This window comes from Falco rusticolus, chromosome 1 (genome assembly GCF_015220075.1).
Source record: "Falco rusticolus isolate bFalRus1 chromosome 1, bFalRus1.pri, whole genome shotgun sequence".
Taxonomy (NCBI): Eukaryota; Metazoa; Chordata; class Aves; order Falconiformes; family Falconidae; genus Falco; species Falco rusticolus.
The window spans coordinates 94,818,086-94,833,775 of NC_051187.1; the positions used below are offsets into that span (position 1 = coordinate 94,818,086).

Below are 15,690 nucleotides of genomic sequence, written 5' to 3' on the forward strand. Positions count from 1 at the left end.
TTCTGAAGTTTCTGTGAACTTTCCGAATTCTCATGCAAAAATTAAAGCAAAGGTGGTAACAGAGTTCTGAGGCTTGATTCATCATCATTGAAATTTTATGCCCAGAGATGCAGCGTAACGGTCTGTAACATCAGTTCTCATCCCAATAGTGACCACATTAAATCACACATTAATAGCAAGTTCCATCAAATACCTCAGGAAAGACCCAAAACCCATTCAGCGTTTCATCAAAACTACTTACCTTTCACCTCTTAAATTTCAGAGCATTCTGTCATCATTGTTTTCAGTTTAGGAGTTAGAATCCGAGACCCCTAACGTTCTGTTCAGAACTATAATGAAGACAGCGGCTGGATCAGATTGATAACCCTGCTGATTTCTCTTCTTCCTGGCTGACTATGTTGCCAGCCAGCTGCTTATTACTCTCAGCTTGTTTCTGCTTAAGCAGACTTAAGGTCTGAGCTTGCCCAAATACTTCGGTGGAAAAAATTTTGAAATGATGGTGTTCCAGCCTGAAACTATGTGCTTCGAACTTCTCAAACAACAACAACAAAAAAATCCTGTACACCTTTTATTCACAAGTAACCTACACAGATTAATCAGAGATAAAAGCCACCAACAGAAATGCAATTAATTGCTGACACATAAGCACAATACATATTAATTTAAAAGTTGCAGGTCATTAAATATGCAAATTAGACTAGCACTCCCATGTTCAAAGGGTAGCCAATCCACATTCAGCTTGCTGTCAAGAGTATGCCTTATGTAAAAGGTCTCTGCTTTCCCCTATCTACTAAAGTACAGAAATGTCCATACCCCGCCTCTTCAAATACCAGTTACAGAGCAGTGTCAAAAGGTTTTGGTCCTGTTTTTCATCACCAGTTTCTGTTAGGACACTTCAATACCAACAACTCAATATTGTTACTATGCTTTGTCCACGAAGGTTCAGCAATCTAACCCGTACTTGAATTTACTGAACTTCTACTTGAAATCACACAGAACTTTCCAAAGGTAGAAGGAAAAAAGTTATTTACACAGTGGATTCTGTTGCAGTACAGATCTTATTTGTTAATGTCATATTACTTAAAATCCATAATTAAAGAATGTAAAATCCCAAGAAAAAATGTGAGGAAATTATGCTGTATTTTTCCAGTCTAAAAATCAAAGTGCAAGGTCACTTGGAAGTCAAACAAATAGAAGTAGCACTATGTAAAATAACAAATTGTACCTAATTAGCTTTAACTGCAGTTAGTTTTGCAATTACTGAAATGGTTACATTAAAGATGTTTTTAAATATCAGATTAAGAGCTTATACACCAGAGTCTGAAATTAAAGAAGTTACTTTGAAGAGTAAGATATACATAGTATCTATATAAAAAAAATTGACTAGTTAATACATATGCACTATAGATATATGCTTGATACTCCTGAATCAGAAAATAGAACACAGATTGGGAAAAAGGGATAAAATAAGAACAGAGAGTAGAAAGGCTCCTTAAGTCATCTCTATCTGCCTCCATCGTATAAATGAAAAAACTGTAACTAGCGAAAGCAATTTTTTACCTTTATCTTAAGCTTTCTTGCAATAATAGATGTGCTAGACAAGATCAGCTAAGAGGACAAAAACGTGCTAAGTTACCAAGCTGTAATCAGTACTAGCTGTTACCATTATTACTTCCGTAAGATGCCACACAACTTCCAGTATCTTACTTTCCTTTCGCCAAGTTAAAGCTTGGGAGATACCAATTCAGATACTGCAAGCTCTTCAGTTAGTGTTTATGACCATTAGAGCCTTTGACATGATTCAGACCTCCTGCAAGCTCTCTCTCCTCAGCAATTCTAAACCCTGGGTCCAACACCCATAGGACAGTGTGAAAGCAGACATTTTGTAAGATAGCGGAAGCACAGCAACACACAGTCCTACTTTACATATCCTGATCACTGAGACTAACTGAAACCAGAAGAACATTTAAACAAATTTATATCACACAGACACACTTTTACTCATTGCTATTTGTTATGGAGATAAAAACCCAAACACAGAAGCCATAACATTTCAGCTAAAGCAGACCAAGAAGAAACATAGTCTTAAAAAACAACAGACAACAAAAAAACTCCATACATATAATGGCTTTGTAGGCCTGAATCTATTGCTTATTTATTTTGTGCCTACAATTGATATCTTTCAAGCATGGAAATTTTTCTTGTGGTAAAACAGCTGCTACATTGAGAATGTCTTCCTCTTCACACACTGGTACTGGCTTTGTGAGCTCAACGTAGTGAAAGCTACACACCGCACCTGTTAGCCTCTTTTCAAAAAAGCCAGAAAATGCCTATTTTGAAGTGCACAGTTTTAAACATGAAAGAAAATTCAATGAAATACACAACTATCACTTGTTCACCACTGAAAAGCAATTCAAGTCATTTGCTAATACAATCTTGTTGCAGCATTAGTTTCATGATTTCAGATCAAATGCTTTCTGCAATCAACTTCAATAGGAAGAAAAGGATCATTTCACTAAATTTATTAAGTGATTTATTCTTCCAGAACGCCAGAAAGTTGTCACTAGTATTCTACATGCATTGTACTGCACAAAAGAGCAAATAATCAAGGAACATACCCTGCCTAGAGCAGATAGTATGATTCAGCTCTGACCTTCAAAATCTTAACTGTGTGAGCACTAGTTCTGCTTAACTTGAGGAAGCTCCATTACAAGAATCCTTCCAAATGTTCAGTTTTAGAAACTATGTGGTTATTTCTCTATGTGGTTTATGCGAGCCTTCAGGAATCGAGCTATTAATTTTATGAAAAACATTTACCAGTGCCATTTCAAGTTTTTCAGTTTCTCAATCCATTCTGCCCACTGAAAGAACAACAGTTCCTTGCTCACTACTACAGAAAACATGAATCTCTAACTTCAATGCCCTTGTTTTAACTTGCACCTTCTCACAAACCTCGAGAAACAGACAAAACCTGCCTGATAACATCTATTGAAGAGAGAGTCCATTTGGTTTCCAAAAAAAGCATGTGTCAGAGTAACTACTTAGGGGAAACAAATCCCATCCCTCCACATAAATCACATGATTGTCAAACAGTATTTAATCTGACTTATTGTATTTCTCATAAGAAACTTAAAGACAAATGCCACTGCCATTCAGTCCCATTGTTACTAGAACACTCTGGCCTTACGGACGGAAGACATTTTGAATTGCACTGAGAAACAACCTGCAAATTATCTACAAAATTTAATGTGGTAAAATATTGCATTAAGGCTTCATCAAAAAAAAAATCCAACCTTCTACTTGTTGCTGTCCAGATATAATTAAAACAGCTGAAACTCATTTAATTGCCCATTTAACTGAATAGCTAGTTACTGAACAGCATACTAAGACAGTGTACTATTTACCTTTCTTCCTATGGCTCCATTTTGTTTTTTTGGTGGGGGAGGTTCAAAAATCCTTTGCTGTTGCTGCGGAGGAAGGGTGGAATACAATGGAATGATTTTGATGTCACCAACTTCAGGGCCTAAATCATCAATTTCACGTTTTATCCTCTTGCAGGCTTCATCAATCTCCTGAAAAACAAAGATATGGGTTAACAGAACTCCATGGAAAAAGGCAGTACGTTTTATTTTAGCGTGCCTTATGACAGTTATATTAAGTCGCCACCCTGGAGAACAATTACTGCAGCTTCTCCTTTAAAAAATAAAAATAATAAAAAAATCAAGGTGCTTACTGAATATGCAATCGAATTTCCACAATACTTCAAAAGATGCTTCAGCTTCTATACTCTAATGAACAACCTAATTTGCATTCAACATCCTTTTTCTTTTAGTCATGTTTCCTAATTAATTCTCTACAAATTGTACTAAAATTGAAATCTCTCACCCTGGAATATTAAACTGCACTCATGACCTTTTCAATTTTCACAATCTAAAAGAAATTGATGTGCAAGATACTTAAAATAAGCCAATTAAGCTTTAATGTCACGTATCACTAATGCAATTATATGGAAGATTTGCTTCATTGTACCTAATGAGAACAAACACCTTTACAGTATAAACATAGATGCTCAAAACCAAACCTCTCAATCCAGTGTTTCAGATTTTACTTTAAAATTAACTGAAAACCTGTTTAAGCTTAAGTCAGTGAAATACGCTGACGATGAGAAAGATTTTTCATGCCTTTTTTACCTTAGTATTTTCTACAGTATTTGCTAGCCTACTTTCTAACTTATGATACAAAAAAGTTATCACTGCAGACCAATCGCTTATAGTTCAATTTTTAAAACAATTACGTTTAAGTCAGCTGGATGACCTATAGTTATTACAAGATGTAATGAAAATTAAAGCGCATAGAAATTTAGGTTAATAAATAACAGAATTCATTAACTTCAACTTAAAAATTACAACAGAGCTTCCACTGGTGTAACTAAGAGGCACACTTCCCAACTATTGATATTTCAGCTAAACCACTGATGGGAGAACGAAGTTGTCATGACAAGAAGCAACAGTAGGCAAAAGCAAAAAATGGCTACAGCATACTCGGAAAAACAGGCCAGGCCTCCCTTACCACAAATAATTCACCAGCCTGAAGCTAAAGTGATGCTAAAGACCCTCAAGAAAATATACAGAACAGGTTGATCTAAAGGCTTTATAAAATTACTGCTTTAAAAACTGTAATTAGAAGATCAGAAGGAGACCCCTTTTTAGAAGCCATAAATTCAGACAGAACCTGGAACAATCCGGGTCTTTTTCATTTGTTCTTAAAGAGACTTGGAAGGTTTCAGTATAACTGCACGGAGTACGTTTTAAAGAAGCATAGACAATACAATACTCATGTTCTGTACTGATCAGCATATATAATTAATGTAAGCATGGCAAAATGAGGGCTCTTCCTCATTAATGTCAGAGGCCTTTAATAGTAAGCCTAATGCTTTCTGGCATTATCTTGCCAATTTGAAGGAACTGCAGATATTTACAAAACACCTTTTGAAGAAAGGTGCACTCTGCCAACAAATCCAACACATCCTTCATTAAATATTAAGAGGCATACAAGACACTGAGTTGGAATGCCCCCTACTGGTTTATTAACAGAGAATTAATTTCTTCACACAGCTGTCAATACCTGATGTTCTGCTGATAAGCACCTTATGTACAGTAATAGCCTCCCAGTGAGAAGTAAAAACCTAACAATTGACAGATCATACACAGTAGCTCACCAAATGAATACTTTAGCAGTGGTGGTTACATAAAAAGACACCACGTTAGAAGTAAATAGCTGACTAATTAGGCAGTGACACTGTCTCTCAAATTTGCACCCCAAGTCTTGACAAACTGTCCTAGTTTCAGTTATCTTTCTTCTTAGTAGTTAGTACAGCGCTGTGCTTTGGCTCTGATGTGAGAACCATGTTGATAGGACACTGATGTTGTTAGTTGTTGCTGGGTGATGTTTATACTAAATCAAGGACTTTTAGGTTTCTTGGGCCCTGCCAGCCAGAGGGCTGGAGGGGCACGGGAATCTGGAGGGGGCACAGCCAGGACAGATGACCCAAACTGGCTGAAGAGGTATTCCATACCATATGACGTCATGCTGACTACATAAACTGGGGGAAGAAGGAGGAAGGGGGGGGAACAGACAGACATCTGGCATTAGGGCATTTGTCTTCCTGAGTAACTGTTACACATGAGGGAGCCCTGCTTTCCTGAAGATAGCTGAACACCTGCCTGCCAGTGGGAAGGGGTGAATGAATTCCTTGCTTTGCTTGCATGCACGACTTCTGCTTTACCTATTAAATTGTTCTTATCTCAACCCTTGGGTTTTACATTCCTTTCAGATTCTCCTCCCCATCCCTCTGGGTGAGGGGGACCAAGCAAGCGGCTGCATGGGGCTTGGTTGTAGACCAGGTTAAACCACAACACAAGCCGGTACTTGGGCCTGATAAATACTTAACACAAAATACTGTATCTTACAAAGAAAAAAAAAAAACCACCACCACACAAAAAAAACAACAGTCAAACCCACAAACAAAAATATAAACACAGCACAGACCTTAGCTCCTGATCTGAAGGTCACTACACTGTTTCATGAAATTTGAGCAGATTACAGTGTGTAATTGGGAAAGCTCTGATGCTGGACAGGATGTTTAATCTCCAGCAGTCATGACGAGAGACTCCACGACAGTTTTATACTTAAGAGACAGTAGAATACAAGCAAGCAGTGATAAATGAAAGCACTACACTCTTCAAGCCACACGTGTTCACAGCCACCTATCATCTTTCAGAAGAGATGAAAGTTTTGTTTTTCCCTAGAGTTTCTCAATGTAGTTTCAAAGTATCCCTAATCAGGACTCAACAAAATACTACAACACAGAGATGACAAGTGCACGTACAACCATTACTCTTTACAGATTTGCAGAGGTAACTATGGACCTTTTATCACAAACTGCTCAAAGTAGTATGCAAGTCACCAAGGACCATTGCCACTCATCTAAAAGACAGTAAAAGAATTCTTTAGCACTGAACTGTTTTTAATTAAAATAAATAAATAAATAGAAGAAGGGTAGTTTCCTCTTGTTTACCATACTGGCAGAAAACAGTACCTCTACTTCAACTGTATCCACAACCACCCTCCAATTCCAGCAGACAACTGAAACCGGTATCCCAAAGTACACAGTCTAGAAGGAATATGTGTAGTAAGAATAGTTGGAAAGTATTAAGGATTCATTTAAGCGTTAAAGATTCATTTGTATCACATGACAACATTTAAGTCTGGAGATACAAGAGATACAGTTGGAGGCACAATCCTAACTTTAATCCTCTGAAGATTCAGCAAGTCTAATTCAATAGTCCCAGTTACTCAAGTATGAAAGACTTCTTTTAAGAGCCACACACATTTAAGTATTTGCACACCATCTACTCCAAATCCATTAAAAAATTCCTTGAAGATGGATTATTTCATCAACCCACATGTAGGAGGAGGTTCTTCTTATTGGAGGGAAAAAGAGGGAAGATAGAGTGACTTGTCTTGCATTTAGATTATGCCTGCAAAAAAACCTCAGGAACCCAGACCATCCCACCAACTACCTCAGACAGTGGGTAACATGTCTGTTGCTTCCAGTACCCTAGGATCAAAGAAGCCACAGTTAAACCCATGACTGCACAGTGCATCAGCACGAAGACCTGATTCAGAAATAATCAAAGAAAGTAGGCCTAACGTGTAAAAAGTGTGAGGCTTAGGCAACGCTTAAGTTATTAGCTTGAACTTGATCTGCAAGTGCCACAAATGCAACATATGCATACTTCACAGCATCCAGTTATCAGAATTGTCCCGGGCGGTCTATTACATACTTTAAAGTTTCTAAAAACTTCTTGCTTGATCCAATCAAAATGAATTAACAATATACATACACTATCTATAGTTCAGCTGCGACACTATGAAAACTAGAATCAAGTAGCTGTTAAGAACTCCATAGTACTATACTTGAATATTGATGTGGAATCCTCAACATACTTCCACACCCTCAACAGCATAAGCAGTTCTCCTTGGAAAAGCTCCAAGACAGACAAGAATCAACAAAGAGAACTTATTTCTTTTTAAGGATATACTAGTGATCAAGGAGGTAACGGGGTGGTAAGTAGTTTTTTCAGCCAGGAAAACTAAACACCTAAACAATCCACTGAGAGAGTCAATAATTTGTATTTTCTACCCTCAGCTAAATAAAGACAGTTTACAAAAAAAAAAAAAAAAAAAACAACAAGCAGTAACCAGGAAAATAATTCAGTCAAGATTACTATTATTAAATCAAATTTAAGCCAACTTAAATGGTATTCCTTCCAAGAAACGGCACCAATTTCTTGGAAGGAATTGGTGGTTCTACACACAATCCTGATCAGGCTGCTTGGTTTTCAAACAACTGGTAGACAACAGGCAATATTTAGAATACCCATCAAATTACGTGGATTTTGTTCAGGAGCTTAGGTATGAGAAAGTTAATTCAGAGCCACCAAAACGCTTCAGGATTTCAACAGGAACTTCCACTGTGCCACAGCTTTCAGCAAGACTTAAGTCTTTATGGGAATCAATACTTTGCAGCGTCCTTGTTTAGAAAGCAAAGCAAGAACAGGGTGCACAGTTTCCCCCTGATTTATTAGAAACAGTAGCGCAGCCATGTCTGCTTTCATATAACAGGAAGTAGGTTACTTATGCCTCCTGAATTTGACAGGATTTTTTACTCCATCTTAACCCATTTTTCCAAACAAAAGGCAGCCTGATGATCAGTGTCTAAAAACACCCTTTGGATGCAGTAATTTTTATTCCTCTCACCGAAGCTGTGTTTCTGTGCACCCAGAAATGCAAAGATCCATCAGATCAGAGGGAAACTCTGAGTTCAAAGCCAGTTGACAAAAGGAGTCCTGAATTCTCAGAATCCCAAGATTGCTGCTTATATACCATTTCAGCATCCTCTGGATGGGGACACCAACACCTACTACCCATATAAAACTCTCAAAAATTTAAAAACACAGCCTTTATTTCCCCCTTCTCATGGCAGTTCAATACATCTACACGTGAAATAACTGGTTATATTAAACGATTCAAGCTCACAAAGCAGAACTTTTGCTCCAGCTCCAGAGAAATAGTGAGAAAACTTCAACTAAGCATGTGTAACTACACATACAAGTAGTCAAAAGCTAAAAAGGCAGTCCTGAGTCTCACACACTCACTCATGAACAGCACTAAATACTACAGCAACAGTACACAAAATATGCACACACTTTTAAAAAGGTTATACATCTCACAGTATCAAAGAAAACAAAAGAGCTACAGGTGTTTTTCAGGCATAAAGGAGGTGTATTTAATGCTTCAGGTTGTGGTCAAAATTAAGTACCCCAAAATACTTTTACCCATTCAGCAAGACAAACATGTTTGATGTCACCTGGAGATACTTAACAACTAAAATTGCTGGATACTAACCATGGAAACTGACCTGGCTGCAATTACTCTTTGTACTGAATGCTGCTCTCTGGTCAGCAGCCGCTTACTCCTTTGCAACAGTTAAACTAACCACAGAAAACACTAGCTGCAGGTTAGTTTCTTTAATGCTCGAGACTGTCTTTTCAGAGTCTGACCCTTTGTTTTGCATCTTTCTCATACTGCCTAGTACTGCTTGCATCACTCATGCCAGAACATGCAGAAAAACTACTTCACCTAGAACAAGACACAGAGGGTAGAGCTGAATTCCTACCCCTCTCATTTGTAAAACTAATTCACTGTAACAGTGCTAAAGGTTTTTTATCCCTCATTGCAGAAAGTAAATATAAAACCTTTCACATCGCTCAAAGGACAGCAAGGGAAGGGAACAAAAGGAACATCTCCCAAGAAGCCTGTTTTTTTAATCTGACAGGTGTTATCTGAAAAGACGTTATGAAGAAGTGTCAGTACTTGAAACTAAGAAGGACAGAACTGATAGTTTTCCTATGGCTCAACTTCAGTAGTACCACTTACAGGACTAATGCCTAAATCCCACCCCCCACTTGACTTGTATCAGGAAATACCAAAAAGACTGAAAACGCGAACAGGACTTAGCAATACTAAGTAATATTTAGCAATACTATTTTTTTTTCCTAGACCTCACTTTTGAAAGCCTTCTCACAGAAATTCTTCTAGGTATTACTTTAAATTTAAAGACAGTCTGTGCCAGTTTAATTTAGAAACATGTTGGTTCCTCAGGTTCTGAGTCAGAACACAGAGCAAAGAGACTCAGAAATAAATGAACCACAGACCAATACCTCACCAGCTGCCTCCAACACATCTCCACTGCTTATCATCTCACTACTCCAATACTTAATATTCCCTAGTTCTGCATCAAAAACTCAGGATTTGAACATATCATTAGCAGTTCATCTAAAAGGAGCTGTATAAAATTAACCACAGAAGAGACCAATTTTGCTTCTTATCATGCACAGCACTTTTATCTGCTGTTGAAAATGAAGTCTTTATTACACTCTTCAAACTGAATGCTCAGTAGAAATTCAGTTCCATTTCTTTCCCTGATAGTATTTCTGCAGTTAAATAAGGTGTTGTACTGAAAGGTTACTGTAAGAATAGAAACAGAAAAGGATTACAGGAGCAGTTGCATATATTATTGAGTTAGTGTACCACATTTTAAGAAGCAAGTTTGTACTGAACAAATATAGTCAAGATTCCTACATAAAGTTCCATGGAATGGTAGTTAAAAACCCAGACAAAAAGAAACCCAGGAAGACTATCAGCAATTAAGTTCACAGCATCACAGAAAACCAAATTGGAAGGTATCTCAAGGATCATTTGCTCTAACCTTTTTTGGCAAAAGCACCATCTAGACAAGGTGGCCCAGCACCCTGTCCAGCTGAATCTTAAAGACATCCAACATTGGGGAATACACCACTTCCCTGGGGAGACTGGCCCAATGGCTGATTGTTCTCATTATGAAAAAGTTTCCTCCTGTGTCCAATCAAAATCTCTGCAGAAGTAACTTGTACCCATTATCTGTCTTTTCCATGTGACTCCTTGTAGAAAGGGAGCCTCCATTTCAATTTTAGCCACCCTTACAATACTGGAACATGGTGATGTCTCCTCTAAGCCTTCTTTTCTCAAGGCGGAACAAACCCAGTTCTCTCAGCCTTTCCTCATTTGGCAGGCTTCCCAGTCCTTTGATCATCTTTGTGGCCCTAAGTTACGGAGTTAAATTGCTACTGCTAAGCTAACAATCCAATAACCTGATTTTCCTTCCCTTTTGTTTGTGTGCAGGACCCATCTGTGCTGCCATGGATGAGACTTGAAATTACACTGATACTAAAGAGCAGTTACCGAACAATCAACCACAAGTCACCCTGAACCATGAAAGTACTTCAAATGCCAGCATTCATTCTGGTTCAGAGGCCAAACAGGTATATGTAAACATCCATTTAACTTGCTGCTCAGGCTCCACTCAAATCTTAAGATCTCATTATCTTTAGAAAAACTGTTTCTACAAAAACATGACGACTAGTGATGTCATTTTAAGCATATTTAACACACCAATTCAAGCACCTGGCACGAAAAACAGAACTCAGTGATTTGGTAAACATGGTCCTTGGGAATATTATTTCAGAAATCCTTTCTTCAGTTGACCCTTTACTTAGAGCACTTGCAAAGAATCTCAAGAGGTGAGCAAAACTTCAAGACTGCTTCAGTTAGAACATACTCTGAACTCTTTTAAATAGGAGATGACAGCTGAGTCAAGTAAGCACTAACTGTTAAACCCTGAAGGAAACAAATGCCAAAAGAAGTATAAGGCTATTTTACCTTGTGTAAAATGAGTACGTGGCAAAAAAACAAATGCATAAATAAAAAGCACTTCCCAATTCAGAAATATTTGGCAGACACCTTAAGCTTCTCCCTTCTCTTTCAAGCCGCTATCACAGACAGGGGCACTGCCAGCCACATCTGGCTTTGATGACATGAACCTTCTAGAAATTTTCCCTTTCTTCCTCCAGGAAAGAAAACGAAGTGCTATAAGCTGAAATAAGGAAACAACAGTAAAAAGAATAAGCCCTTTCTAGGCCTGCATCATGTCAGGTGATGCTCTCAATACAAATTCAGAAAAAAAATTGCAGAATGACAAACTTAAACAAAAAAAGTTGTCCATGCAACAGGTCATCACTTGACCGTAACCAAGTCAAGTCAAAACTGACCTAGTCTCCTATTCTCTCTTGAGAATACATAGCATGATTCCTATACTCAGCAACTTTTTGACCTGGTCTATTTGAAATACTTCATAGTGACATTATCTCAAATGAAGAGGAAAAAAAAAAAAAACTTGTTCCCTTTAGCACCTGAACACAGTATTACCACTCCTGAATTTCAGTTTATACTCCTCAACACTTTCTATGCAAGCCTGAACAAGACAACTTGTACACTTGCTGACTTAACCTCATCCAATCAACATCACTGAGCCTAAAAAGTTATTGTTTATTTAAATTTCCTCATAAGAAAGTCTCTGCTACTTTCTTTCACAGTTCCACAGCTTAAACAGCCTCACTGTGATGAAAAGATTGCATCTTTAAAATAAATCCTCATTTACAAAACATTCTACCAAAACCTCAAAAACGTTTTGCAACTCTTTCCTACACCAACATCACTTTAAACCTTTCCGGCACATTGACACCAGAACTTCACAGCAAGATTTTTCAGTGTATTTATCTACAATCAAAAACAACAACGCTCATCTGTACTTCAAATCTCCAGATGCAGCCTGAATTCTTCCTCCAAAATGTTTAAGGATGCATTTGGCTTTATGAAGAAAAGGGTACTGGAGTGGCAGCAAATACACTCCACGTTTCTAAATGCCATTACTAAGATGTGTAAGACAGATCTATACTGTTTGTCATAATTTCTGCCTCCCCCACCCCACAAATTTAATCTGTAAGAATTTTACACCTACTCTCAGATTACTGATCTTAATGGACTGTGATATCTAATGCTGTTTTAGAACTCCAGTAGACAATAAGCCAGCCACCTCTGAGATCTGCATGTGAGCCAGTCTTGAGATATTTAGAGCCAAGTTTAACAAATGTTTGTCTACCCAACTAAATTACTGAATCTGTAATCCCAACAACTGAGAGCAAGTTCGACAAAACCCACTGTCTCAGAAAGACACGTTGACTGAAATGTAATTAGATTTTTTCCTTGTGAACAGAACTCCCTGTCAGTTTCCAATTTCGCCTGTGACTGACTTAAGGCCACCTGGCGTACAGTTATCCACTTTATCTCACATTGTACCTTTTTTGAGTATTGGCACAAGACATGAACATTATTTCTTCTTGAATTTCCCTAATATACCAGGGTGATTTTTTTGTTTGTTTTTAAAAAATCAACAGATAAGCTCTCCTGCTTACAGGGACTGTGGAACAAGTCCTGTTTCAAAATACTTATTCCTAATAGATGCTTTAAAAAACATCCTCTTTTGTTACTAACAGACTGAAAAGTAGCTCATGCTACATAATCACATACTTTTGCTCCTTTCAGCACTCCGGAAGTTTTTATTGAACACTTATTTCTGCACCATTAACAACAATTTTATCTTCATCTAGTAACAGGCTTATACAATTAAGATTCCTTTGGTTTCCAAATGTATTTAAACTTCTTTTTTATTTTGGGGCCTAACAACACAGAATCTTCTCCAGTATCTTCAGGTTCCATCATCAACTCTGTCTTACCTAATCTGTACTGATTATATGGGCAATAAGATGGGTAGCAGTTAAAATTACTTCACGTTCAGTGGGAATTGAAGGCAGTAGCCAGTAAGGATGCTAATGCTGCCTCAGACCACTGCAATTACTGCTCATCTGAAGCCTCTTAAACTCAAACCAGTTCACATTTGCATTCGGGGGGAGGGGGGGGCATCCAGCCAAGAAATCCCATGCTCTATCATGCTCATATTGTTTTCCAGAATCCAAAAGAATTCCAAAGCATTTATGCCCAGTGAAAACCAATGGCAAGATTCGAGCTACTAAGCCTACTGAACCCAAACCACAAAGCAGTAGTGGTACCTAGTGCACACTTTCCAGTTCTTGAGATTACAGTAGGTCCTATCACTTTAGATTCAACAGTAATACACATGTAGACTGCATTATGAGGCTCAAACATGGGCTTCAACAGAGGCCCCAAAACACCATGAATCAAAATGGATGTTAACACTTCAAAGCTTCTTTACAGAAGGTAAACCAGACCTCAATTTCATGCTAACTAGCTAAATTCAGACTAGCTCCAGGCAGAGCCACCCCACTGCCCCTGAACAGTATCATCCAGATACATGGACTGGAGAGCCCTAGGCAAAAAAAACAGACAATGGTGGCTTATCAATGCAAGTTTTAAGTGATTCACTAAGGCAATACAGGGATATTGCTACATACATTTACGCATAATTATGTCTGTACACATGACCAACGTGTGCATGATTTTATTTAAAACTTGTAATACATTACATCCTGTAAATTAACCCAGTAGAAATGAAAGAACCTGTTCATACAAAAAAATAGACTATCTCTGTAGCACTGGCCAGTACTAGGCCAGTTCTGTCTAGAGCCATTTGCCAAACATGAGTGGTGCTTAAGAGCTAGTATGAAGGCAGTTGTCCCCCCTGCTATAACAATTATGGGAGTTGGGGGACAAGTTATTTAGAACAATACATAGCAACTGATGTAGCAAGGACAACGTTTATAACTGATAATTAGAGTATTTTTCCCTAGCTGTAGTTTAACACACAGCAATACTCCAAACAAAAGAAGGAGAAATCTAAAGGCCAGAGTAGCTGCTTTTACAATGACAGTAATTGTTTTGGTTTTCTTAAGGGACAAGATGACCTGCCAGAAGAAGTTTTAATCAAATGTCCTTTAAAACTCATCTAAAAGGTAACACATCTTTATGACTGGCAAATCTACTCAAGAAGCCTGTGCACCTTCAGCATCACAAGTTATTTGTACTATTTTTCCCCCTTGGCATAATTAAGATTGTATATGCCTAAAGACACTGAATTGTTCCACATCCTTTTAAGGGTAATTCTTCGAGAGGAGTGACTGCAAGAAGAATGAGTCAAAAAAAACCACCTCTGGCTAGCTGCGTTTCTTCCCACTACTAGAAATATTGTTTCTCCCCATTACTAGAAATATTATGTTCACACAGTCAAGTATACTTTCACAATATCTATGGGGTTTTTTACCTCTTCTCCATCTCAGTCTACTAATAAGGCCACTCAGAAGAGCCTCAAAGGAACAGATTAGAAAAAAAAAAATCACCCCAGTTTATTTCAAGCAGACAATTTAAGATTTCCAGAAAATTCTCATTTCCTGACGTTGTTTACCTTAAGTGCTTTTGTACAATCCTCTTTTGCAAGGCACTGAGTCCATTTCTTAAATGTAACTCCCTGTATTTGCAGTACAGAAATACTAACATAATACTCAAAGCTATTCACAGAAAACAAAACCCAAACATGTCATTAAAACTACTACTGATAGCTAAGTAGCAGAACTAAAGTGTTATTTTTCAGACAGGTTGTACAATACACATCCAGAAGTGCAGTGAACTACGTTTTCAGTAAAAACATGGATGGAATCAGGTACCCAGAACTTCTGAATTCACATCAGTACAAACCTAGGGTTCATACTCTAGGCTTCTATTTTAGAAGTATATGAGCGAGATCAGAACTTTCATTTTAGAGTGGCCTTGCATAGCATATGCATATCACAGATACAGACTATGCCCAAGGACCTGAAGCATATGACAGGTAGAAAGCCTCAGGTCATTCAAATGATAAACTAGAAAAGCAAACTAAACATTTCAGTCCACCCAAGCCACTTAAAACAGTTTCTGTATGAAACACTGGATTAAAAAAGGAAGAAAGTACCTCCTGTCCGGTAAGAAAGAGTAAGAGATCTCCTTCCTCTTCTTCACACATGTGAATTTGGATCACTGTTCGAATGGCAGCCTCAAGGTAGTCCCTTTCTGGTTCTGGAGTATAGAATATCTCCACAGGATGGGTGCGACCCGGGATAGTTAGGAGAGGACAGTTATCAAAATAGATCTGAAACTTGCCAGCATCTAAAGTAGCACTCATAACTATAACCTGTAGGTTTGGAGGACAAAAAAAAACGTTACTCAAGGTTAGTAAGAATT

The 15,690-nt window shown here is 37.9% G+C and overlaps 1 protein-coding gene across 1 annotated transcript in view; it reads right to left on the minus strand.

Annotated features, from left to right (window-relative positions):
• The window catches only part of DHX15 (DEAH-box helicase 15), a 46,218-nt gene that overhangs the window by 17,883 nt on the left and 12,645 nt on the right, over nt 1-15,690 (minus strand). The window contains exons 5-6 of the mRNA XM_037390479.1: nt 15,422-15,640; nt 3,405-3,572 (exon numbers count right to left, since the gene is read on the minus strand). Of these exons, the coding sequence (XP_037246376.1) occupies nt 3,405-3,572; nt 15,422-15,640 (387 nt within the window). The remainder of the gene's footprint in view (nt 1-3,404; nt 3,573-15,421; nt 15,641-15,690) is intronic.